This window comes from Pleurodeles waltl, chromosome 7 (genome assembly GCF_031143425.1).
Source record: "Pleurodeles waltl isolate 20211129_DDA chromosome 7, aPleWal1.hap1.20221129, whole genome shotgun sequence".
In the NCBI taxonomy this organism is placed as follows: Eukaryota; Metazoa; Chordata; class Amphibia; order Caudata; family Salamandridae; genus Pleurodeles; species Pleurodeles waltl.
The window spans coordinates 1,378,774,483-1,378,801,916 of record NC_090446.1 but is presented as its reverse complement, the minus strand read 5'-3'; the positions used below and the strand labels follow the sequence as shown (position 1 = coordinate 1,378,801,916).

Here is a 27,434-nt window from a genome sequence, read left to right as displayed (position 1 = left end):
TTCTATGTGGCACTATGGCACAAAAGATGCCATCTTGCCTAAAAGTCTCTGAATTGTTCTGTTATGTGTCAATTGGGATGAAATGGTTGAAGCAGCGTTGTGATGTAGTGAATCCTGGCTGCACTGGGGTAGGCGAATCTCAGCTGTGTGCTGAGAATAGCCCTTAAACAAGGCAGAATCTGTGAAGATTGAAGGTGCGACTTTCTGTATGTTGATTGTAAACCCCAGCTGATGAAGAAGTCATAGATTGGACTCAGTATGTTGCAGACACAACTGACTTGTATTAGCTGTGATGACCCAGTCGTCCAGATATGGGAAGACATGAATACTCTGTCTGCATAGAGGTGCTGCGACTACTGCTAGATATTTGGTGAATATACAGAGAGTGGTAGTGACTCCGAATGGAGGCACTTTAAATGATAATGTGTAACCGCTATTACAAACCTGAGATATTTGCAGTTTGCTTAATGTATTGGGATGTGAATGTAAGCATCTTTCAAGTCTAGTGCAGACAAAGTCTCCTTGTTGTATAAGGGGAATCACATCCTGTAGAGTTACCATGTGGAAGTGTTCTGAAAGGATGTACCGAATTAACGTCCTGAGGTCTAATATAGGCCAGAGTGAACTGTCCTTTTTGGAAATGAGGAAGTATAGGGAGTGTACTCCTCAGCCTTGCTGTTGAAGAGGGACAGGCTCTAAAGATCCTTTGAGCAACAGAGCCTGTACTTCCTGTTTGAGCAAGGTTAGATGTTCTGTGGAGATTTTGTGTCTGCAAGGTGGGATGTTTGGAGGTGTTTTGATGAGCTCCAGACATTAATCATGTTGGATAATATCCAAAACCCACTGATCTGTTGTTACGGTTTTCCAGGTTTTTGCAAAATGTTGCAGTCTTCCCCTGACAGATCTTAAGTGATCGGGGGGAATAAGGAAAGCGTTACTGTTTGGAGGTGGAGGGTGCGGTGCGAGGGGAGACACCCTTTCCATGACCGGAAGCGTTTCCTCTATATGTGCTTCAGTAATACCCCCTTGAAAGGGAGGTATGATGCTGCTGCCCTTATGAGGAGGTAGAGGCTTCTGATGGTGTGGTTTTGGTGCCCTGTTTATATGTGGGACGCAGAAAGAAACCATGAGGAGTGTGAGTTTGTAGTGTCCCATCAATTTAGCAATCTCTGTGTCCTTCTTCATCTTTTCTAAAGTTTGGTCCACCTGGGGACCAAACAGGTGTTGCTGGTCAAAAGGGGCATTCAGGAGTGTCCGTTGTACTTATGGCCTAAAGCCAGATTTGCACAACCAACTGTGTCTATGCAGCAGTATGCTAGTATTGATGGCCCTGGCAGCTGTATCCACAGTGTCAAGGGCACACTTGATTGAATTATTCGAAATGAGTTTGCACTCCTGAAAATATGATGACCTCTTTTCTTTTACTCCTCAGGGAGATGCTGGAAGAGTTCCTCCATTTCATTCCATTGAGCCTTGTCGTTCCATGCTTAAGTGTTGGCATTTTGGCAGTGGTTTGGTATGTGTGCAACAACTCTTTTCCCTAATGCATCAATGAGGTTTGATTCCTTATCTGGAGGAGGGTCATCCGCTGTTGTCTGTGAATTGGCTCTCTCACGGGCAATGGATACTACCAGCGAGTCTGAGGAAAGCTGGCCCTTGATGTAAGGTTGATCTGAGGGTGCAGCTTTATACTTTTTATCCACCCTTGGTGTAACAATGAGTGCCCACACCGGATATTTTAAAATGTCCTCTAAGTGACAGAGCATCCCTTTTAACATGGGCGGATATTGACATGCCCTAGTGGTATTGGAGAGTGTCTCAAAAAGAAAATCATCTTAAATGGGATCTTTATTCAACGGGACCTGGTGATATGCAGCTGCACTTGCGATTAGTTTGTGGAATGATGTTGCATCATCGGGGGGTGAAGGCTTAGCTGGGTAGGAGGTCTGGGTCGGTTTCCCCCTAGGGGTCAATGTCATACCTGTCCCAAGGATCTGTGAGTTGTGGATCTGTGTCATCTCCCCCTCCTTGATCCCCAGTGAAAGACTGTGGGGAGCCCTCTGGAGAAATGTTGCCTATATCACTAAGGGAGTGGTGTGGTGAAGGACGTGGTGGTGTTGAGGGAGGCTGAGGTGGAGGAGAAGCAGGCAAAGGTGGTTGTAGAGGACTACTTGCAATGTCCTTCTTTTTAGGAGGTGTGGGTAGATCAATTGCCTCCCCAAAAGTAAGCTGATGCTTCGATGGAGTAGGCGCTGGCTGCACTGCCTTTACCATAATTTGTCCAGTAGAAGACTGGATGTGAATTATCGTTTGCTTCAGATCAAGCCTCTCCATCATAGTCTCCAGAATTGGTTCCATACCAAAATGGAAGGTTTCGGTCAGAACTTGGTCTTTGCTTCAGCATTGAGGTGGTTGGAGTTGAAGTGGTGGAAGTCGGGGTGTTGCTCGGCGTGATCAGGTAAATGGTTGGCTCAGCGCCGAGACTGGTCGGTTCGGTACGGCAGCGGGAGGTTTTGGCTTGGCTTTTAGTGCTGGGTCCGAGGGCGGGGCATACTTAGCAGATGTACAGTGCCTACCAGGGCCTGTCGGCAGTGGTGGCCCAGATGCCATAATTTTGCTCGGTTCCGAATGCCTAGACAGGGGCATGGATTCTCACTGTGCGCTGTCCTGAAGGAAGGTCATGCATCTGTAGACCGAACTCTATTTCAGAGTCAGATATGGAGTCCCGTACGAAATGGCCTCTTCCTCTGCTGCTGAGGGCTTGTGCCATGCCTTCTCTTATTTGACATCGTGGTGACTGAAGATGTCAGGTGTCTCTTCCAGGTCTTTGCGCTGCGTTTCTTTCTGACATGCCCGACGATCCCGCAACTTTTTCTTCGACCGAAAAGTTCAACAGGCCTCAGAGTTTTCCTGATTGTGGTCGGGAGACAAACACAGGTTGCAAACCTGATGGAGGTCAGTGTGCAGGTATTTAGCATGACAGCTGGGGCAAAACCGAAATGGAGTCCGTTCCATTAGAAGTGCAAGGTTGGTTGAACCTGATTAGATGAGAAAAGGCCCAAACGGGTGAGGCTCCAGGGCCGCAAATGGCAAATGTTGAATCGACGGGTGGATTTTCTTCTATTTTCGAAGGGTGAGAGTGGAATGCGAACAAAAACAATCCCAACGGGTACAGGATTTAACAACGGATCGAAGGGGTCTCGAACCGGAGGGCAGGAGAACACGTTCGAACCTGATGGCGGAAAGAAAACAATCTAACAATGGAGTCAATGCCCATGCGCAATATCACAGAGAGGAGGAGTCATTTTACCACGTGCCTTGAAAAACTTACTAGAAGAAAAACAACTTGGACACATCCCCACACTAGATGGCAGGAGTATGCAGAGCATGTCTACCTACAGCCACACATGCCATTGAACATGCAAGAATAAATGCACATGTAAATTATTCAAAAGTGTAAGTTATCTTTGTGAATAGCCCCAGCAGTTTGTGACCAGCTCCCAGGCCCTTTAATTTGGGGGAGACGCGCAAGTTACACTTTTGGAATAAACTTACACCTGAAGTTTGTGAATAGCTAAAAAATAATAAATGTACTCAAAAGTGTATAATACCTTTGTTAATCAGGCTCTATCTGTCTAATCTGCATAATATATCAGGAGGACAAGGAAGACTCGAAAGCAGGAGTCCTGTGTATTTAAAAGTACTAAACATTCAGAACTGTTAAAGCGCAAAATACATTTTTTTACAGCCACAATTTCAAATCTTGGGTCCTCTAAATCAGTTCCACTGATGTTTCCAACTTCACACCAATGACCTCCTAAATCCTACCTTTGTTTTAAATAATAATATACCCATTCAATTCTAATATAAAGTAGAAGTGCTATTAAACAGCGTCTAATAAAGGATCGCTACAATAAACCAAAGATTTTCACTGCACCTTGCAAGTTCAAGATTTTCAGTTGTGCCACTTTCAACATGTTTGCCTGGTGCCTTTGTACTTCTCCGAAAGTAATTAGACTGTGCATGGTAGATTCATTGTTTGTTGCAATGAAGACAGGAACATCCAATCACTGTACTTAAGCATGAGGTTTGTTTAACATGATTTCAATTGAGGAGGAGTATTACTCTTAAGCTGTCTGTACATTCGAATAAAGGAAGTTGAGGTACTGGTGCCTCCCATCTTCTGACAAGCCAAACTACCACAGAAAGTAAAGAAAGTAAATTCTTCAGAAAGGAATCGAGGGTTGTGGTGCACAATGAGCTCTGCTAAGATTATTACATAATGTTGATATGTCAGAACTGCTTATATGTAACATCTCCTACCTAGTGAAGGCGATTCGCGCCCCATCTGTCCCATCCGCCCTTTCTCCTTCTTCCCAAACAGACGTCCAATGGAGGACTTGATGCTCTTCTTCTTGGCAGCCTTGTGCAAGGAGTCCTGGCTGCTACTGTTGGCACTGCCTAGACCATCCTGGCTAAGACTAGAGAGAAAAGAGCACTGAGTGAGAAACGTGGCATCTTGGACAAGTGCCCAAACTGACTGAGACCTAGGGACCAATCCCTCCTTGGCAGGGGTGTGTATGACCCATTTGTGAACACATTTTTGCATGTATCTCATAAATACAGTAAAGGTTACGTGACTTAATTAGGAAAAATATTACTTACGTCTAATTATAGTTCTCCATCATTGTGAACTTTCCTAGATTCCAGGTTGGTGAGCTGGTAACAGTTCAATAGTAGGATAGAGAAAAAGTACTTGAGAAACAATACGAAAACCATGCACTTTAGTAACCAAGTCACATCATGAAAAAAGGCCCAATCTTCAGCCAGTGAGATGACAGTGTACTGCCTTCTCTGTTACTCCCTCCAGAGACTTCCGTTCTTCAGATTTATACAGAACTAGTGTGAAATTAAGTTGTGATGCAGGACCTCTGATCGAGAAGGAGAGAGAGTTGCATATGAATCTATGAATTTATGAAAGATATCAGTGTTTGAGAACTATAGTTACAGGTAACATATTTCTTCTCCAACATGGGAGCTTTCATAGCAATATCCAGTACAGAATCTTCAAATACATATCCCAAAGCCTCAAGATTACCAACAAGATTACCAACAGACTCAACTTAACAGAAACGATCACCTAGCGCCAAGACTAGCCAAGACGCATTTTAGGCAGCTGCATACTGTACAAATGGTTCACTCATTCAGTCAAGACCACTTGGCCAACAGCTGAACCACTTTCAGAGTTTGTATCCAGGCAGTAGTGTCTAGAGAAAGTGTGGCAGCTCATCCACCTCACTGGTCTGCAGATGTCTGACACAGGCACTCCGGTATAAACTGCTGTTGTGGTTGCAATGCCTCTCATGGAATGGACTAACAATATGGAAAGTAATGGACGACAAACAATAATAGCTGCTGCAATCCATTATGTGGTCCTTTGTTTTGAAAGCACAACCTTTCTGCAGGTGACAAAAGGCAATGAATAGTTGGGCTGATTGTCAGAAATGCTACATCAGCTACATCAGCATGCATGAAAGCCTACAAGGGACAGCATACATCCATCTCTACTCCACTGCCAAAATTGCAGTGTTGCAACCCTTGCCCCTTTAAAGGACTGGGGATTGCAGTGTCAAAAGTAGCCATGTGCGCAAGGGTGAGCATGCAGGGGTACCCTCACAGTTGCCCACTGTCACAGCAGGATCTAGCATTCATAAATACCTTCCAATGTGCGAATGGGCAGATAATAACCTTGCAATGCTTCACAGCTGATGAAGCAGCCACAACCTGTTGTCAGATTGCATTACAAATCACTCTCTTTGCTACTCGCAAACAGTGAACAAGACTTTGTACACTTCCAGCCCCACACTGCTTGTTGATATAAGGTACATTTTATTTACCCTGCAAGCATCTGTTGACATCGTGCAGTGTTGAGGATTCACATGCTTAGCAAACTCCTGTCATTTAATGTTGGGCTCAGACCCTGGCAATTGTTTTTCTTTAAAGAAGAGTTTCAAGTTACGAGATATGATGTGGTGACACTGCGCATGGGCACCAACTCATCTTTAATTATTTTCTGCACACCAGGATTGAAAATGTATGGAGTGTGAACAAAATGTATGCTGCAACAAGCACAATGTGCAGTGAAACTGTGATTAGTTGAATATATGATCAGCAAAAGGCACACCCCTCCAGGGAGGAAGTCAGACGCATGTGAATCTACAACACTCTACAATACAAACCGACTAAGGAATATATTCTGTTCATAGCATATAAGAGAGTAGTAGTAGAGCAACACGCTAAGTACAGACTGTATAGCAGTATCCTCCAGGCAGTGGTTGCTACCATCGGGATTGATGCAAATCAAGATGACCGTTTGGTCCACCACCATCGACTGATGGGCTAAGATGTCCACACAAAAGTCCTCGGCAAAGAAGTGAGCGGTTGACAGGTGATTGCCTTACAAATATTCACTAGTGTGATGTTCACATCATGGTAGCCCATAGAAGGCCATAGTGTGCCCTGGTGGAGTATGTAGAACCCTCTTTGAAGTAACAAGTCTGAATGCACTTGACAATCCACATGGCTATGTGAGCCTTGGAGATGGGATGACCCATATGGGACTTTGAAAAGTAAACGAAGAGTTGGTCTGACTTTGGAGTGACTTGGTCTTCTCAACATAATACATAAGTGGGGGTGGGACTGGGGGGGGTTAACAATTAATGTGTGCGGTGCTCTTCCACAGCATAATTCGGCTGCAGGAAAGGCCAGGATCTCTGTAGTTTTGTTAGCCATAGTTCTAAGAACAACCCATGTTTGTGGACCTGGATCCTGTAGTGAGAGTGCTTGCAGTTTGCTGAGGCGCCCAAGTTAAGAGATAGCTTCCTAGAGTGAACTCGATACGGCATGAATACATACGTTTGAAAAGCACAGGCATGAGTCTTGCGAGGACTATGCTATGGTTCCACACCAGAGCAGGGGGTACTCTGGGACGTATGACCCTTTAAGGCCCTTCATAAAAGCCTTAACCATGGGGGTCCTGAACAGAGACATTTTCTCTATTTTGCAAGTGTAGGCAAATAGAGGTGTATGCAAGGCCCACCTTTTGTAAGTGCAAAAGTAGGTAACATTCGACTGGGCTGTGGCTTTTAAAGGGTCCACCTTTTTTTAAATGCAGTAATATAGGAACCTCTTCCATTTTTCTGCATAACAGACTCGTTGTGGGATGCAGGGCCTCCTTCAGGATGAACATACAATCTTTGTGAAGGTGAAGGCATCTGAATTCTAGGACCTCAGATTCCAAACGGCAAGACTGAGCTGCCCAGGGCACAGATGCCTGACCTTGCCTCTGTGTGAGATAGTCCAGCCTCAGGGGTAGCCTCTCATCGGGGCTGAGTGACAAGTCCAGGAGAGTCGATTACCAAGGCTGTCTGGCCGAGGTTGGAGCTACTAAGATGAGAGGGACGTTTGCCTGAGCTTCCTTACCATGAAGGGAGGCAGATGGAAAGCCAGAAAAGCATAGGTACATATCCTTGACCAATTCATCCAAGGTTGATTGTCTGTGCAACATGGATACTTTGTGCTAAAGTTTGGGTATTTTAGGGGTGATTCTAAGTCTGGCGGGCGGCGGAGGCCGCCCGCCAGACTTCCCCCTCCAAAATACCGCTCCGCGGTCGAAAGACCGCTGAGGGTATTTTGGGTTTTGCACTGGGCTGGCGGGCGACCGCCAAAAGGCCGCCCGCCAGCCCAGTGCAAAACTACCTTCCCACGAGGACGCCGGCTCCGAATGGAGCCGGCGGAGTGGGAAGGTGCGACGGGTGCAGTGGCACCCGTCGTGAATTTCACTGTCTGCAATGCAGACAGTGAAATTATTTGTGGGGCCCCCAGGGGCCCCGCGACACCCCATACCGCCATCCTGTTGCTGGCGGGAGAACCGCCAGGAACAGGATGGCGGTATGGGCTGTCAGAATCCACATCTGCGCCGCCATGGCGGATTCAAAAGGGCAGCGGAAAACCGGCGGGAGACCGCCGGTTTTCCACTTCTGACCGCGGCCAAACCGCTGCGGTCAGAATGCCCTGCGGGGCACCGCCAGCCTGTTGGCGGTGCCCCCGTCATTTTAGCCCTGGCGGTCTTGGACCGCCAGGGTTAAAATGACCCCCTTTGTGTTTTTGGGTCGAGTGCACAAGCGCTCTGACCTGATGTAAGTATTGTGGGCTTTTAACCACTCTCATCACTTTCATTTCTTCCTGGGCTTGCCTTTAAAAATCACTTGATGTCATTGGTAAATGCTTTACGTTTGTCCTGCCCTGCTTTTGTCACGTCTTGAAGACTGCCCAGTTACAAGTATTATTGCACAATAGCTGCTATACTTCAGCGTGGGGGAACTATTTTTTTTCTTTTGTCTCTCCTACACACACAGCACTAGTGAGTACTCAGCAAAGGTTATGGGAATACACACGTTTTCTGTACATTCACAGAACACTGCTAGACAGAACGCGTGCAGGATTAACACACGTACTTGTGCCTCATGCAGAGCTGTTGATGTCACAGACGGCTTGAAAGGAAAGGAACTACTGGCTGCAGTTTGATTCTCAGACAGAATGATTAATGAGCAGCGCATTTTTCAGTTATGCAAAATGATAACACTGTCAGCTGGAGATGGATTCGTAGCACAGTGAAGTATCACTGGCCCCGAGCACAACTTCCAAGCTCCAGGCTCTCGCTTCAATATAATCAAAAGACTAGAGTCCCTTACGGATGCCACCTGGTTACCGGAGAAAAAAAAAAAAAAAATCCTAAGAATATGAAATTTCAGTTATTTCCAGACGAGGTCACTTAAAATAGTAATCCTCAGTGCTATAAATGGAGAAAAATATGTACAGGTACTCAAACTATTGGGCTGCACAGTAGCTGTGGTGCCAGGCTATTAAAGAATCTTATTTCCCAGTCATCCTCTTTAATCGTTTTATAATGGTTTTATAATCAGATATGTTATTTCTGTCGACAGTACCCTTAGCCGCTCCTTTATCTATGAGGTCTACAATTTTCTTTGCTTTTTGGGGATTTTACCCCTCCTTATATTTAGTTTTCACTCTTTTCTTCCACCTATCCAGTTTTCCTTATCTCTCTAACCACTTTCTTCGTTTCCTTTCTCCCTGCTGTGCTTTGCTTTTTCCTATTTCTCAGTTGTTTTGGCCTTGTTTCTTCTCCTCCTCCTCCTTGTCTCTATTCCCATCTTCCCTAAACCACCTATATGCCTCTCTTTCTTAACCCTCATACCTTTTTCCCCTACTTACCTTCTCTAGTCCTCTTCTACTCCAGTCCCCTCCTGTTTGTTTTCCTTACACCTCAGACTATTTACCCAGCTGCTTATTTTCCTATCTTTTCTTCTTGTTTAAAGCTTTCTCCTTCTCGATTTATGTCTATCCCTCTAGTAATAACCTCAAAACTGCTATCCCCTCGTGTCCTTCCTCCCCTTCCTTCTTTCCCTTCCCATCTCCTGGCCACTTGTCTCCCTTTGATCTCTCATAAGATGGCTGGCCTACACATGCTTGATGGGATAGGCCTGTTCGTCTGAAAGTCAACAAGGATAGGATAGGGTCGGTCTTATCATGTTATCATGCCCTACAGGAGACTTGACAGGCTCTGCCCCCAGCCCAGCAGGCGTACTGTTCCCTGACCCTATAACTTTGGCGGGTTCTATTGATGTTTCTGCCCACTTTGGCTAATGAGAGAGGCAACTCACTGCTGTGAATGACACTTTTTATTTCCAGTTCAGTACGAGGGGCATTTACAACTTGTCCTTCAGGTGACATACAAAGTCAGGCTCAAGGGCCAGGCAGTGCCCAATAGACTGCTATGGGGGCCCGTTTTTGGGTTGTTTGTGGGCCTGTCTTATGGTCTGCTAGGCCATTTTTTAGGTCTCAAGCACAAGCACTGTGACCTGTTGTAAGTATTGTGGGCTTTTAACCACGCCCATCACTTTCATTCGTTCCTGGGCTTGCCTTTCAAAAATCACTTGATGTAATTTGTAAATGCTCTACTTTTGTCCAGCAGTGAGGCTGTTTTTGTCACGCCTTGCAGACTGCCCCAGTTACATGGATTATCACACGACTGCCCCTATACTTCCGCATGGGCAAACCATTTTTTTTCTTCTTTTGTCTCTCTCCTTTGTGGTGCATGGCGGCTATGGTGCTCACAGCCTGCACAGGCACAACAGCATGAACTCGATTGGCAGTATTGGAGCGCCCGTCACATTGTTCACAGTTACCTAATCAGAGTCACTTCTTGTGGCTCCCCTTAAAACACTTGAAATTGGTCAATGTTTTAGGTGAAACAGAAATCCTCAAAGCGAAAGCGGATCTCCTGGCACAGCGGAAGAGACAATACTACAATATTCACTGCAATTGGGAAAATTGCCCCATAATTCTTGGCAGGGATTACTTTTATTAAAAACAATTCTCATAACTCAGCTTGTGGGGGTCCTAGGACAATGGGACCACCACCAAAACGTTCAGCATGACACACTCTTTATATCTAGGTCATCTCTGGGTCCCCACACTAGGTTTGGGAGTGCCCCAAAATAATAACCCCTCCCACCATTGAGTGTCTTTGTAAGCTCTCATGCCTGAAACTTTTGTTTTGCAGCTGAGAGTAGTTAATGTTTTAAGGGCCTTGTTTGTAGTATTGTTGCAGTTGGCCGTCAGCCCTGAAAAGGTGTAATGCACTATGCTCTCTAGGGGCTAAATATATGGTTACAGTGCATTATTTTTTGCAATTTTCTTTTTGTGTGGATATGCTCTTTAGGAGCTAACTATATAGTTAGATGACCATGTTTCTTACAAATGCTATTTTCAATGTGGTGTTTTCTAGGGCATTACTTTTACAAACATTTTTGCTCATAACTCAGACTGTCGTGGTCCTAGGACAATGGGACTACCTTCATAACACTTTGTGTCTACATAATCTCATGGTCCCCACACTAGGTTAGTGGGGACCCCAAATTAATAACCCCTCCCACCATTCAGTGTCTTTTAAGCTTTCTCATAGCTAAAACCTTTGTTTTACAGCTCAGAGATGTTTTGTTTTAAAGGCATTGTTTGTAATATCATTGGAGTAGCCCTAAAAACAACCCCTAGGGGCTACATATGTGGCTACACTGTATTAATTTCTCCTGTTTTTTTTCATGGGGATAAGTCCTTTAAGGGCTAACAATATGGTTACATGACCATGTTTCTTACAAATTATATTTTTGTTATGGTGTCCTCTAGGAGCTGTTTTGAGCATTTCAGTCTAGAACCAAAAGTTTATTTCAGATAAAGGTTTATATGATAATTGTATATGTTTTACTAATCTCTCCTTATTACAATTATGACCATGATTCAGGCCGACTTAACATCCTTCCCACATGATGACCGTTTGAACACTCAATATGTTTGGGTGACCCTTCTAGTTTATTTGTCCTCTCTGGCGGTATTGTGTCTTGTTTTTTGGGGAAGTGTTGACAGCCAGCAACTCTGATGGCGGGGTGGTGAAAGTGTTATTCAGTTGGGATTAGCATGACAGATTTAAATTAAGATGCTAAATGGCAACATTCTCATTTTTTGCTGCAGATAGAACAAGAAGGTAAATGGAAGTGATTTAGTTATATGCAGGGCCACTGGAATTATATGGCAGGAAAATATGAAATTATGAGGCAGAGTTGACCAATTTATGTGGCTAATAAAATCCAGTTATGAATTTACAATGCCAATAGCTCTAACTCAAGCACATGTGAGACCTATTGTATTGCAAATGTTTGTTTGGAATAGCAAGCAGGTCTATCCACGTAATGCCACAATGATGGACATACGTATGAAGAACCTGGGGGTTGAGTTCTGACTTGTGGACTGCTGATGTATCTTTCTGAGCAGTCACCGTCTACCCTGGGTGATGCTCCCACCTTCATTAGGTGAATGTTGCAGTGGAGTGCGCAGTGCTAGATCCTTTCTGCTACGTGGGAGATCAAAAGGGAGTATGGCCACCCTGCATCTCAAAGTTATACAAGACAGTCATGTTACCTGTGTTGACCTTGCCCAGAAAGACCTAGAGGAAAGCTTTGAGGGCCTGGTTAAGGGCAAGCAGTTCCAAGTAACTGCTGTCGCTACCACTCTGTTGAGGGGGCCACGTTCCCTAGATTGAGATGCGACTGACTGAGGGATCAGGCAGACCAGGTATTTCTTAAACAAACCCCAATTATTATTTTAAAAACTACATTAAAAACTAAGATGCTGTTCTTAGCCCCTTCTAAAATCAGCAAAAGGAAAACAAAGAAATAAAACTAGTTAGGGTCAAGCAGTACAATAAAATAAATTAATTATAGCATACCCAGACTGCTTAATAACACCATAAAACACTGCACTTGCAGACCACAGTTCACGTTGACACTTAAGAGTAAGAAGTTTTGCTTCGTTCATTTTCCTGACTTTTGCAGGGATGCACGAGTATAGTTAAAAAATTCGAAAATTATTCTTGTAATGGATGACACAGGACCACAAAGCATGTCTTCTTCTCTTCACCCCAGAACCTCAATTATTATTCATAAAACGCATAAAATGTACAACAGTCAAGGCACACCAATGGTTGGCTGAAAAGCCAGAAGACCAAATTTGGAAAGAATGCAAATGAGCGGAATAATGGAATCGCAGTGACATAAGTTTTTGCAGAAAGGCCTGGACCACCTATGCACCAGTTCTGCAGTATGACTTGATTCACTAATATAATCAAAGTTATGAGCTATCTCAATGTAGAAAGCCTAACAATATCCTTAACAAACATTTCTGAGAGGAGAGGCAGGAAGCACTGCTTTATCTCTAGGTGAGTGCACTTTTGGCCTATTGAGAAGGTGCTTGTGGGATATTTGACAACATGTGGGTACATGACACTATCCCATCGAGCTTGGGAGTGCTTAAATGTTGCTAAGCCAGTATGAGAAGCACCCAAATTAATAAATAGTGTTTTACTACACTTTTTGATCTTATTAGGAAATGCCCCTCTCGCAACAAGTGTGAACGAAGCTGTCTATTAACCAGCAGAAAAAAAAAACAATTAAGAATGTAGCATGATCAGGGTAAAGAAGGGGCAAACAATGAATGTCCAGTAAGACTGAAAATGTTCTGTTCTGATCAAAAATTAAAACAAAATTAAACAAACTGGGACACTTGTGAATCTAATTTTTGGGATTTTGGAAGCCTGCTCTAAACATGCTATATAACCTTTCTAAAACAAGGACACTTTTCCAACCATTTTTTTCTGTCATTACCCTGCAATATTTTGTTTTACACATTCTGCCGCTCCTTCCCTGAAAAAAGAATGAATAATATTCAAATGATGATGGCTAAATCGTACATGTTCACATTAATCCCAGTGGATTAGTTTGGGTACGTAAGAATGTGTGTTCTAGAAAAGTTAAGTCACACTTTACTCATAGGAGAGAGGGCTCTGTGAATTTGACACATGTTGGAGGGGGCCAACTTCAAACGATTAGGTAGTATAATTAATTTCTTTATTTTGAAAAATGCTTGAATGCCTGAAACTAAATTCATCAAAGGTCCATGGAGAAATTCAGAAACGTGCTACTTTATGGCTATTCCTATGTTTGGAGCACAGTTCTAATTTCTAATTTTTAAGATGGCCCAAAGAACTACTGCTGTACAAGAGTTTCAGGTTCAAAGAAATATTTGAAAACATAATGTGTGTGTGTGTGTTTCTGCATGTGCAAATGTGACCCTAAAGTGAATTTGTACTTGTACATTATTTTGTTTTAAATTTCCTTCCATTATACCACTTAATTTTAGGGAATGTTCCCTTTCCATTCCCATCTTGACAACGCATTTAATCCTGCCCTTGACAGAAGTGCATTTACCAACATAATCAACATGGGAAATTACCATGTTGATTATGTTGGCTAATACACTTCTACATGGCTACCAGTTTGCATGCTTAAGGGTGTGCAAGTACTTTTGCTGATGAACCAGACGAGCACATTCACAAACCTGTCACTAGATCGAGTTTTGCTCACAAAGAAATTCCATCATACTGCCAGAATTTTTGCTGTGAGCAAATTCAATAATTTCTAAATCTGTGCCTTCACAAACACATTTATTTGCTCATCTAAAATAAACCTAGGTGATCAAATAGCTGCTAAACACGCATTGCTGATCTGTAAAGTTAATTCTCCCTTTCAAAACTGAAGATAACATAAAATCGAAAGTGTGGACATTTTACATTGGTTTTTAGGCACAAGACAGAAAGTGTGTGTTACTGGAACATATACTTTTATGTGGGAATATATGCATGCACTTCAGATATTATTGAGGATGGAACACAAGATAAAAGCTTAAATTAGTAGATAGTTGCTGGAGAAGCGGTGTAAAGTTAACAAATAAAGTTAAGGTTATCCACTATTTGGGGATAAAAGCAGTTTTGTAAACTATTTCTAAATTAGCAGATGGAATGGAAGCAAATATATAAGAGGGTAATCAAAATAATTTTCAAACAAAGATCCAATCTGAATTATTTCAAATTAAGAGTATTGGGAATTCAAATACTTGTAAATACAATCCAACAAAATCTCTATTGCAGATGCACAGAAGAACTCACTCAAATGCTTTAATAATAGTTGATTTTGTTACATCTCTATTTTAAGACAGAACACCCGTCAATCTTTAAAAAAGGAGATATGGAGTAGTTTTAGAGATGATCAGGTTGGTATATTGATTAATATGTAGTACTCTGTCCCCTGTGTGGTAGAATTAAAGAAAAATGTTTCACCATCTCTCACAAAAAGAAAATACACAGGACATATGATGGAATCCTTTTTGGCAACTAAATCCACTCACAAAAGATAGGAATGGCTTTATGTTTCTACTCCTGGTGCATCTTATGGTACCAGGATGTGGAACAAAATCAATTGCCCTGAATAGCAAGAAGGGTATTCTTGATCAAGTTTATAAGAGATACATTAGTATACTCTGGCCATGGGTGTTGTATAAAATATATAAAAAATAAGGTTAGAGTATACAATTAATTTGCGGCATGATTAACTGTAAACTGTATTAAAACCTCAAGTAGATTGGTTAAATTTGATGTGGAATGTTTTATGTGTTTTCATAAAACAATTCTGATTACTTTAATAAACTAATATAAATGTGAATTGTTTCCAATAAAAAAGAAAAAAAGAAAATAAGATGGAGAAGAAGGACAGATAGTGTATTCTATAATGTTACTCAGATGAACCCCAAATAGCAAATCAGCCTCTTGCGAAGGAGATGAAGTAGTCTTCCAGGCTGATGGTTTTTTTTGTCTACACACAATATACATAATCATTTTCATCTTAATACCTAGTAAGATCTTGTGGACAGAGGTCTTTTTCAGAGTGTTTATGCAGTCCAAAGGGCAGATTTAACTGTCTGGGCTACTGTTGCTCATAAGGATGGCTGATAAGCCCATTTATAAAAGGCTTTGTTGTAGGATGCGGCACTCTCTCTCTGTGGAAATTAGATACAGCCTTCTACATCAATCTCGTGTGATTTCTCTAAGTGGAGAAAATGAGGTCTACAATTACAGAGGTTGTAAGGTGGCTGTATCCATCACTTATATGGTGCCAGCGAAAGGCCGTTCATTGCCATCTCCTCACCTTTAATTCCTCAGGGCATTACAGGGTTCCTCCTCTATACAGTGTATCTCCTCTAGTTCACGTAACATGCTGCACAGGGCATCCAGTGGGTATTGCCCACCTCTGCTTTGCTTGCTACACTGCAACAAAAGAACATCAACTTCTCCCTGTGTGTCCATTATTTAGCTGCACTTGCAATACAGTTTCCTCTGATATCTTCAAAGTCTGCAAAGGCCATAGATGGTGAAATCTATAGCTTTTGCTTTACTTAAGAACCTATGAACCTTCGAAACAGCGACATTCCCTGAAAAATGGAAACACGCCGAAATCCACGCCCTCCTCAAGAAGCCCAAAGCAGACCCCAATGACCTCAAGAACTTCCGACCCATCTCCCTGTTCCCTTTCCCAGCAAAGGTGATTGAAAAAATCGTCAACACACAACTAACCAGCCACCTTGAAGACAACGGCATCCTAGACCCCTCCCAGTCCGGATTCAGACAAAACCACAGCACCGAAACCGCCCTTCTCGCCGCCACAGACGACATCAGACGCCAAATGGACAACGGCGAAACATCGTCCCTCATCCTCCTGGACCTATCTGCCGCCTTCGACACAGTCTGCCACCGCACCCTGAAATCACGCCTCCACGAAACGGAATTCAAGGAAAAGCCCTCAAATGGATCATCTCATTCCTCTCTGGCAGAAAACAGAGAGTCCGCCTCCCCCCCTCCACTCCGAAGCCACCGACATCATCTGCGGCGTCCCCCAAGGCTCATCCCTCAGCCCGATGCTGTTTAACATCTACATGGCCCCCCTCGCACAAGTGGCCCGACAACACAACCTCAACCTCAACATTCTCACCTATGCCGACGACACCCAGCTCATCCTCTCACTCACCAAAGACCCGCGCACCGCCAAAACAAACCTCCATGAGGGAATTAAATCCATCTCCGAATGGATGAGAAACAGCCGTCTGAAACTGAACTCGGACAAGACGGAGGTCCTCATCCTCTGACCCACCCCCTCCGCCTGGGACGACTTCTGGTGGCCCACCGCACTAGGAACCCCACCAACACCGTCCGACCACGCTCGCAACCTGGGCTTCATCCTCGACTCCTCCCTCACCTTGTCTAAACAGGTCAACGCAGTCTCCTCCTCCTGCTAAAACACACTTCGCATGCTCCGCAGAATTCACAAGTGGATCCCGACAAAAACAAGAAGGACAGTGACAAAGGCCCTCGTCAGCAGCAGGCTGGATTACGGCAACTCACCCTACACAGGCATCCCAGCAAAAGACCTACTACGCCTCCAACGCATCCAAAAGGCCTCCGCCCGGCTGATTCTCGACGTACCCCGACACAGCCACATCTCCCACCACCTGAGAAACCTTCACTGGCTCCCGGTGGACAAAAGGATCACTTTCAAGCTTCTTACCCACGCTCACAAAGCACTCCACGACACCGGACCAGCCTACCTAAACAACAGACTCAGCTTCTACACCCCCACCCGTCAGCTCCGCTCCACTAACCTCGCCGTCGTCCCCCGCATCCGAAGAAAGACCTCCGGTGGCAGGTCCTTCTCATACCTCGCCGCCAAAACCTGGAACACCCTCCCCATCACCCTGGGACAGACTCAAGACCTACTCACCTTCAAAAGACTCCTCAAGGCCTGGATCTTCGACCAGTAACAACAGCTCCCCCCCCCAGCGCCTTGAAACCCTCATGGGTACGTAGTGCGCTTTATAAATCCTATGATTGATTGATTGATTGATGAAACAGCATAAAGTGATAACTCTCCTCTTTTTCATTTACTAAGCTGCCACTCAAGTGCTGTTCCTTAATTAAACTGCTAAGCTGTAGAGGGAATACATAGGTCTGTACCGTCCAGTGGTCCACCTACTAAACATAATGTGCACAGTACCTAGTTACTTCACCAATATAAGGCCACATGGTGGCTTTCTCCTATCCTGCTTTACTGTCTACAGTGCAAGGCCATCAACAGGTCTAAGAAAGTAGCTGACATGAAGTGGCTACTTTCCGTCTTGCACCACTTAGCTGAATAGGGCCCACACCATCCTCCAATCCAGTGGTTCCCAAACTTTTTCGAACCACAACCCACTTTTTAGAACAACAAACTCTTGCAACCCACGTAACCGTTCATGAATATGAGGCAGGATTATTTTTTTAATGCAACTAAGTCATTGTATCATTAACAGAGAGCACATTTTCCATTGAAATGGCCACTAAATTTGCACAGACCTCCTGTTTTACTGATAAAACGATATAGAGCACAAATGATAATGTGTGGCAATCAGGTTTCTATGAACAATTATCATTTGTGGATCACCAAGTAAGTATCTTAATCCCATTAAAATATCTGTTTCCAGCACACTACAGATTTGCACAAAAGTGCTTCATTTTTTATTTCCTAACTGCTGGATATATATTGTTCATTTACAGGTACTTACATTTTGTTGTGTATTGCAAAACCCAACAACCTACATGGTCACATAAAACACTTTAAAAACTCTTCTCACTTTCCAGTCAGACAAAGAAAAATAAACACCAATTCCCATGTTAAAAGAATTAAGCAGCGTGACATTAGACCTCTGTAAATTACTGGAAAATGTGAACACAAAATGTAAAGACATCTTTTATTTGTTGCGCTGAATTTCACAACCCATTAAAAATCAGCTTGTGACTCAGTGTGTCGCGAACCACAGTTTAGGAATCACTTGTCTAATCTCCCAAACTGCATAGACCAGTGGTTCTTAAACTGTGATCCGTGGACCCCTGGTGGTCAGCGAGACCTACTCAAGGGGTACGCAAATGGTTTACAAAATTAAACAATATTAAAATTAATGCATTCAAATTAATAACGTGTTATCAAATAAAGAGGCAAATCTGAAAACATTTTCTATTTTCGTTGTGAATTAAACAAAGTATTTCTATATTAATGGATTTGTCTGGTGTATACTTGTTTTTATATTTTATGTATTGTTTTGAGGTTGAAATCATAGAAATTGCTTAGGCAGGGGGTCCCCAGCTTCCAATAATGACACAGGGGGGTTCCCTGTGTTCCAGTAATGATTAAGTTGGGGTGCACAGTAGCCAAAAGGTTAAGATTCGCTGGCATAGAACATGCAGCGGCTATCCCATGTCCCTTTTCACTTACTAAGCTGCAGAGGCGATAGGGAGGACTAGAACTCCCTCTGCTCCAATCATTCTGCTACACACGAGACAGACTGGCGAATCCCCTTCTCATCTTCATTTACTTTGCAGCTGATTGGCCATATTGCTTTGTACTGTCGGAGGACAGTCATCGGAGGACAGTGGTCGAAGGCCTTATCCTGCTACGCTTGGATTATGGTAACCCTTTGTCATAAAAAAGCTGCAGGTTATTCAAAACGCATCAGCATGCGGGCTACTAGGTGTGCCGAGAAGGAACTCCGCAGGCCCGACGCTAGTGGAATTGCACTGGCTGCCAATATAAAGAAATAACTGAATACAAAGCCTCATGCTTTGCCCACAGGTTAATATTCCCCAGCATTTTACCAATCCACACAAGCCCCTAGAGCAGTGAGATCAAATGATCTCGCCCTTCTTGATGTCCCCGGAATCAAGAGAGCAAGGGGAGGAGGTCGCTCATTTGCATGCTGTGCTGCTCAACTGAGGAATACTCTCCCTCCTCAGCTTAGGTCAGACACCAGTCTACTAAATTTTAGGCAGCATCTCAAAACCTACCTCTTTACATACGATCTGACAACACTTTCAGATAATGCTGTGTTTCAATAAGCTCCTTCTATCAGCTCTGGGACGCCTGTTGTTGGGTAGCTGCTGCGCTCTATAAGACGATTTAACATAACATAACATACTGTGATTTTCTATGGAGCTACATTCTAATTTTGTTTAATCTTATTTGGCAATTCTATTGCCACTTCAATTCCCCCCAAAATGTAAATGTTGTGTGGTTTTGCATGTAATTTATCGTGGAAAATCTCTTCTGTGTCCCGTAAGTATAAATATTGTAGGGAGTGCAGTAACTGAGAGATATATTCAAGGACCTGATCTGAAAGTTGGAATAATGTGATATGCCACAGCTTTTGCAGGAATCACCTATAACACGGCCACTGGTGAGTGGCTGACTTACAAGTCTATAAACATCCCTGTAAGATCCCAGAACGCACCTGCCTCGAGACTCTCGTCCATCTTCCAGTACACTGGCCTGTAGCGCCAACGCCTGTGTCATTCTCTCTAGGCGCACAGCACGAGGTGTGAGGGGCGGCGTAGTGTCACTCTGCATTCCAGACTTTTCATCACGAGCCTCTTCTTTTGGAACGTGGTTCTGCAGGACAGACACAAATGTTATGGTGATCACCAACCACTGAACACACAGCACCGATAAACAAAGAGGAATCAACAAAGAGGAATGTGTGGCTACATCACACACCACATTAAAACAGTGATCTACCTTTCAGAGGTGTATTGGGCAGCTTTAAATACCCCTCTATAAAAGAGTCCCCACTGAAATCAGACTGCAGTGATATATTGTGATAACAACAGTATCCCAGCCATCATGAATGTGCTGGCCTCCACTAAAGGCTCCACTAACACCAGGGCCCCTCCCTGCAAAACGTTTGCACTAATAAGTTGCTAGCAAGAGGGCTTGCAGAAATATTTTGTTAGCCAGTTAGTTAACTCCCTTCCTTCCTAGGGACCATAGTGCTTTGCTCTGCTTCAGTATGTCAGAAGAAATCATGTTATTCTGGGCAAGTCAGCTTTTGCCTCCATTTGCAAATATTTGTAGCACCAATATGTGTAACAGTTTGATGCGATGTAAAAAGAAAAGGTTACTTACCACTAACAATAGCTTTGCAGTGTGAAGACTTTTCTGGATTCACTTGCTGTGCATTATTTTGCCGTCTAGTGGGTGGGTCTGGGAATTTCCTATTCTTGCCTCTCTCTTTTTTTCTTTTGGGGGTGAACCTTTCGTTGGGAGTAGCCATTCCCCTCTGGCATCAGACGCACACCCACAATGCTCCAGTGCATGTTTGTTATATTCAGGTCCTTTTTTCCGATTTTTGTGACTCTACTTTATTATTTTATCCTCTCACCTTTGCATAAACTCACATATCCTCTGAGAAGACAGGAGGATTGCTTGTGAATCCAGAAAAATACCTTTTCTGCTCTGCAGCATGAATCCACTTATGAGAGATTTGTGAGTTCATCCTCATGACCAACCTATATCCCTGTGTATGTGTAGGTATGGTTCCTGTGCTATGAGTGCTTGCATATCATTAACTCTGCATAGTGAACTGATGGCAATCAGGAACGCCGTCTTCATTGTCCTACTTTGTGCATAACCTTGAACGAGGCCTTCATTAGCTGTGTTAGCACTAGGTGAAGGTTCCACATAAATGTGGGTACTTACCTTGGTGTGGCAATCCTTGATAACCATTCTAATTATATTTCAATAGCTCGTGTACTAAAGAGGCTCCTTCTAGTAATGCCTCAGGTGTATGCAACTATCACTGCTAAATGTACCTTATTGGACACGTATTACGATATAAGTTTAGCAGGTGAGCTACATATCTATTATGGTGATGTCTCTGTCAGGCTGTGTTCTCGCTATTGGATTGTGTGTTAATGTCTCTTTCCTGCACCAGCTGATGAATCTCCTCCATTTGGCTGTATAAAAGTTGCACGCTGTTCGTCTCCTACCCTCCCATAATACTTCAGTGGTGCAGTTGGCCCTGGGGACTGAAATCCAGTTCCGCAGATGGCAGGTTGCTAGGCTGAGGCTGGCTGGTTCTGGCTGGCACTCCCACTCCAGTGTAGTATCACCAGGTTCTGAGTGATGGGTAACTTTATTACTCACTCTTGTGCCATCCCCAACAGATCTCAAAACCATGTTTGTCTGGCCCACTGAGGGGCAATGAGGATCATCATACTGGTTGTCTGTCTGCACTTGCTTATCTAGAGTCTAGAGGTATCAGTTAAATCGTGGAAATGCACATCTATAGACAGGGCATTTACTTTGAGATAGCTGCTGTAGGTAACTCAAAGCAAAGTCTTGATATTTTGTATTCTGTGAGTTATCAGTGACATGCCCCACTCTTCGAATATTTTTAGTACTACATCTTGGTCCATTTTCCAAACATTTTAAATACCTTTTTGTCTGCTTTTACGTTTTGTGTGCATGGCAAATACCAGTGATTTGCTTCTCTGTACTGCCCAATTATACATTTCCTCTGCTAGTTTGCGGACAACATATGATGTGGTTTCCCATTGTTTGTTTAGGCAAATACTGTAGTTGTGTTGTCTGTCTGGATCTGCTCCACTCTCCTCTTGATGTGTTTGTGAAAGCTTCCAGCACCAGCAAGAGTGCCTTGGGTTCTAGCACAGTTATGTTATTGACTGCTTCTTGGGAGTTCCACTGAACCCCTGATGTTTAGGTTCCTCAATGCAGGACACATCAATTATGACAGTGACCTAAGGGGACTGTTGTTTGAAAGCTCTGCCTACTGTGATGTTTTCTAACTTCCACCACTGCATCTCCTTCTGTACATTCTTTGTAACAAACCACTATATCGTTCCAGACCCACAGTGATTGTGTCCATTGGTTCTAAAATCATTCTTGTATTAGTCTCATATGGAGTCTGGCAAAAGGGATTAATGGGCTGCATGGGGTCATAACTCCTATACATTTCTTCACTGTTTTCCTTGTCAGAGACTGCCCCTTTTGGTAGAGGTGAGCTTGATGGATCAATGTCATAACTTTCTTTAGTATCTGGGATGCCTTCACTTTCACCATGCTCTGCTGTCCCCAAAAATACCTTTGCCCTTGAGGAAACATGGGATGATTTCTCAAAGTTCAGTAAGAATCCTAGTCTTTGTAGCATTTGCATTGTTATCAGTATCCTTTCTTGGCATTGTATCAGTCAGCTGGTTTTTACCAGCCAATCATCCAGGTACGGGAACATATGTACCCTATCCTCATAAGTGACCTGCAATAGCAGCACGACATTCTGCAAACGCTCATGACGATGATTTTATCCCAAATGGAAGCAGGTTTAATAACTGGTAAAGCAAATTGTTTACCATAAACATGAAGTATTTCTTGTGCCTGTTATTCACCAGGATATGGGAGAGGGCATCACTGAAGTCTATGGTTGCCATGTAGTCCCCTTTCTACATTATCATCTTCCATTCCTGGATGACAGATTTTGCCCTCTTTCTGTAATGGTCTGAGACATCAAGTTCTCCAGCTTCTCCCCCAACGCACCCACTCACTGATTTCCAAACCAGGGGAGTTAGAGTTAGCTTTTTAAGAAGAAACCATTTGGTATTCTGCATTCAGGTCCTGCCATCTCTCTAATCTGCTGCCATTGTTGTGTCCAGCATATTATGCCCACTGTTCCTCCATCTCAAAGATGTGCCCTTGCTCTTGAGGTTCAGGGGTGCTGCTGGTTCCACTTCTATCTGTTCTTCCTCTAAAGTCCTCTGTTCTTGCAGGGATCTTAAAAGCCTTGAGGGCATTGTTAAACCTTTTCTTTTGTAACAGACCCACCATTTCAGCCTGGAATCGATACACAATGCTTCCTAACAAAACGGCTGAAAAAATAATCTATAGTTCCCATCAACACATTGAGACACAGTGGGAGTAGATTTAACATCATAGATGAATTGATATACCCACCTACTGGTCAACACACAAAACATAAAGAGGAAAATAGGCACATATGCAGACCCAACCACTAGGTGGTGGAATAGTGCACAGCATGTGAATCCAGAAGCATTTCATGCTGCAAAAACATAATTGTGCTTTCTACTACAGTTCCAATTTCCAATTACATTTTCCTATCACTCACTTCCATTTCATTAGAAGCTCACTAATGCAATCTCATTTCAGGCTGACCAACATGAAGGCATCCTTGCATGAATTACTAGTGACTAAGTTTTTCAATACCTAGGATTTACTGCATATGGAAGAACCTTGCCCGCTTTGTAGATAGAAAAATCACATCAGAGTGTGGCTGCAGCAGTGCCCAAGTCTCATGCTGCTTTTTCCAATAGTCTGGGCTGGACTATTCCTACAAGAGCCGTCTCAGCCTGATTTGCACATGGCTGGGTCCAAACTCAGGTGGCATGGTGTGCAAACAATGGACTGAAATGTGGCCTGAGTAATTACCAGTGGGTGACATTAAATCAAGCATTTCATCCATCACTTTACGTATACTTCAGTGTGACGCCCGAAGTGTGATGGCTATGTCCAGGGGTGGGTCCTGTGCACACTGTGCCACTAGAACAAAGATATACCCAACTGATGAGCCCTAAAAGTGCAAAACCAATCTTCAGTTGTTTGGGTTCTGGTTTATGGAGGACCTGGCCTAGCAGTTGGGGCTGGACTATTAGACCAGGGCCTAGACTGATTTGCATGTGTCTGGTTCCAAACTGAGGTGGCATGGCAGGGGTGTGGAATTTAATAAAATATCTACTTGTCCATAGGACAGGTTGTTTCTTAAATCTACTTGCGTGTAAAATAAAAATAAAAAAATCTACTTGTTCCTTTGGAACCAGGTAGTGTGGAGACAAATTATGGCAGCAATCACATTATGGAAGAGCTCTGATAATAACCTCTCTGATTATGCCAGGGCTAATACTATTATAGGGCTCGGATACTAGCAATTTCACGCCCTACTATAGCAAATTTCTTATTCTGCCACCTTTCCACAGATCTACATCCTGGGGCTGGAGGAAGCAGTAAGCAATAGTTTTCAGGACTGGAATGCCCTTTGAGTATGTGCAAACCTACTAACTTGCATGTTTTAAGAATTTTCACCAGATCTTCCCTAATCTTTTCCCTTACTGAGAAATGTTGGAAATTTACTTCTGACGAGGGCGGAAGTAGGTGTTCTTCCAGGGTTGGGAAAAAGTGGTTGGAGGGAAATAAACTTGTATATGTGCAACAGATTTTCGCATGACCCAATCTACACATGCATATTTACTTGTGCTGAAATACAGTTTACAAATATTTTCTAGAAGTACGATTTCTTGGTCTACTTCTGTAAATTGATTTGAATTCATGAAATCCACTATTTCAAAGAAATATACCATGGGTGCACTTTAGTAACTTTCTTTAAGAATTGGGCCCCTAATTAGCTCTGGCGTTAGCCAAGACATTTTGTTTTTATTAAAATTCTTTAGTATCTGGGATGCCTTCACTTTCACCATGCTCTGCTGTCCCCAAAAATACCTTTGCCCTTGAGGAAACATGGGATGATTTCTCGAAGTTCAGTAAGAATCCTAGTCTTTGTAGCATTTGCATTGTTACCAGTATCCTTTCTTGGCATTGTATCAGTCAGCTGGTTTTTACCAGCCAATCATCCAGGTACGGGAACATATGTACCCTATCCTCATAAGTGACCTGCAATAGCAGCACGACATTCTGCAAACGCTCATGACCATGATTTTATCCCAAATGGAAGCAGGTTTAATAACTGGTAAAGCAAATTGTTTACCATAAACATTAAGTATTTCTTGTGCCTGTTATTCACCAGGATATGGGAGAGGGCATCACTGAAGTCTATGGTTGCCATGTAGTCCCCTTTCTACATTATCATCTTCCATTCCTGGATGACAGATTTTGCCCTCTTTCTTTAATGGTCTGAGACATCAAGTTCTCCAGCTTCTCCCCCAACGCCCCCACTCACTGATTTCCAAACCAAGGGAGTTAGAGTTAGCTTTTTAAGAAGAAACCATTTGGTATTCTGCATTCAGGTCCTGCCATCTCTCTAATCTGCTGCCATTGTTTCTCTGTCTGTCTATCGGCTGGCTTTACTGTGAGATAACATTCTGCTCTTCCACAAGGAGCATATGAAATACAAAGTAGTTCTGTTCAGTGCCAGGAAGTACTGTGGCAACGTCAACTGTGAGACAAAAAAAACGTTTTTTTTGCCATAGTTTGTTAAAATGGTGAGGGCCTGGCCGCTCCCACAACAATAACGTTTTACAAAAGCCAAGTAAAAACGAGAAACGCATTGACAAAATCAAAAGACCGACAACCAATGTCAGATTGATTGGCTTTGCCAGTACTTGTTTATGTTCATGTCTCCCATAACCTTGTTGAAAATCATTACACTGATTTTCCATTATGGATATTTTCTGGAAATATTAGCATGCATCAACACATTTTACTAAATGATGCTTCAAAGAAATAGTACTTAAACTTTCCCAGTAGAAAAATGTTTTTTTCCTACTTGTAATTTTCTTAACAATTTATTTTGAAAGCAAAGGATCATCTCTCTCGCTTACAAGTTTCTGCAAACATTTGCAGCTAATCAGAGAGCATTCGGGGAGCCTTATACGTAGCTTCATATTATTAACCTTTTTAAACATGTGTACACTTTTTTTTACTGGAACCACTGTCAGTAGTGCCGTGTGACCTTACATTTATTTACAGCGCTTACCTTAATAATACCAGCTTTGCATTAATGAACCATAAATACAAATTAGTTCAACATTAACATATGGAAACAAATATGACCTCCACTGCAGACATTCCTTCCCTGTAAACTGACAGTCAAAGTGTTTGTGCTGCAGGGGGGTTGGGCTTACTTGTCCCAAGGCAAAATAAACAAGAAAAGTTGTTATCCTTGACCCCAAACAATATGTCCTGGGTGTCTGGCTATAGGTGGGGGCGGAGCATGGTCAGTAAAACTGGGGGGGGGGGGGCGGTGAGCTTCAGACTGCCCAACAATCATGCTGGCACATAATGTTGAAATGCATTATACAGGACCATAACAGGGCATGGCCAGGAGAAAACTCACCCTCATGGCTACTACAGGGCATTCCTAAGAAGATCGCCAAGCCCGGATTAGGACATAGCAAAAGAACAGAAATATGGATGTGAACTGCCCAGCGTTCAAATAGCTGAAAGAATGCTCTCCATACTGGGCACAGTACTACAAAGAAGAGGTCCACACTGCAAGGTCATACAAGGGAACTGCTTGTAGTTCATGCTGTAGGGATTACAGCAGGACACTGCTGGGTGGATGTAAGCTCTCATTGCTTACATCATGGCAGCACACAAATGCATGGAAGCTCAGCAAGCTAAGGTCATGGCAGAATAATTTAAGAAGCAATCCAATATTGCTATGGCATGGCAGGGCACTACCAAGACAAAATTAGAACTGCTGGGGTCATGACAGGTAATTAAATGGAAATAGAGGACACTGCTGGTGTCTTAGAAGGACACTGCTTAAAGGAATATCATGTATTATTATGACTTCAGATAGAGCGGTAGTGCTAAAATAATTCTTACGAATTTGTCGCCCTCGCGTGCTGGGCTGTGCGGGGTTATCCGGGGCGTGGAGTGCCCGCTGCTTGGGGGAGATGGGCTGGCCAGCGTGGAGGTGGTGACAGATGTGGGGATGGTATTGGCAGAGCGGTATCGACCCAGCGATCCATCCAATGTGGCACTGCTCACCCTGCTCTCGATCTCCTCTGCTCGCAGCTCCGTTGTCTCCTTCTCCTCCTGTATCAACCTGCAAAGTAACAGATTTGATACTGTTGCTGGTTTTCCAGCTGGTCATATTCCACTCCAGATTTGTCTACACCCACCACCAGCCCCCAAACAAAGATATCTATTACCCTTATGATTGTGGTCTATTAATGGGTTTCTTTCTCCGTCTAGCAGCCTTTGCTCACCATCTCCTGTTGAGTCTTACCAACTCCTAATTTGGCTCTCATGTCTCTTTCACCTGTAGCCAATCTATCTAGT

General features: G+C 43.3%; 1 protein-coding gene across 5 annotated transcripts in view; it reads right to left on the bottom strand.

Moving 5' to 3' along the window:
* PPFIA3 (PTPRF interacting protein alpha 3) overlaps nt 1-27,434 on the bottom strand; it is a 400,966-nt gene that overhangs the window by 109,770 nt on the left and 263,762 nt on the right. For all 5 annotated transcript variants that reach the window (XM_069200870.1, XM_069200869.1, XM_069200871.1 and 2 more), the window contains 3 exons: nt 26,976-27,198; nt 19,840-19,997; nt 4,324-4,481 (listed from right to left, as the gene is read on the bottom strand). In XM_069200870.1, the coding sequence (XP_069056971.1) occupies nt 4,324-4,481; nt 19,840-19,997; nt 26,976-27,198 (539 nt within the window). The remainder of the gene's footprint in view (nt 1-4,323; nt 4,482-19,839; nt 19,998-26,975; nt 27,199-27,434) is intronic.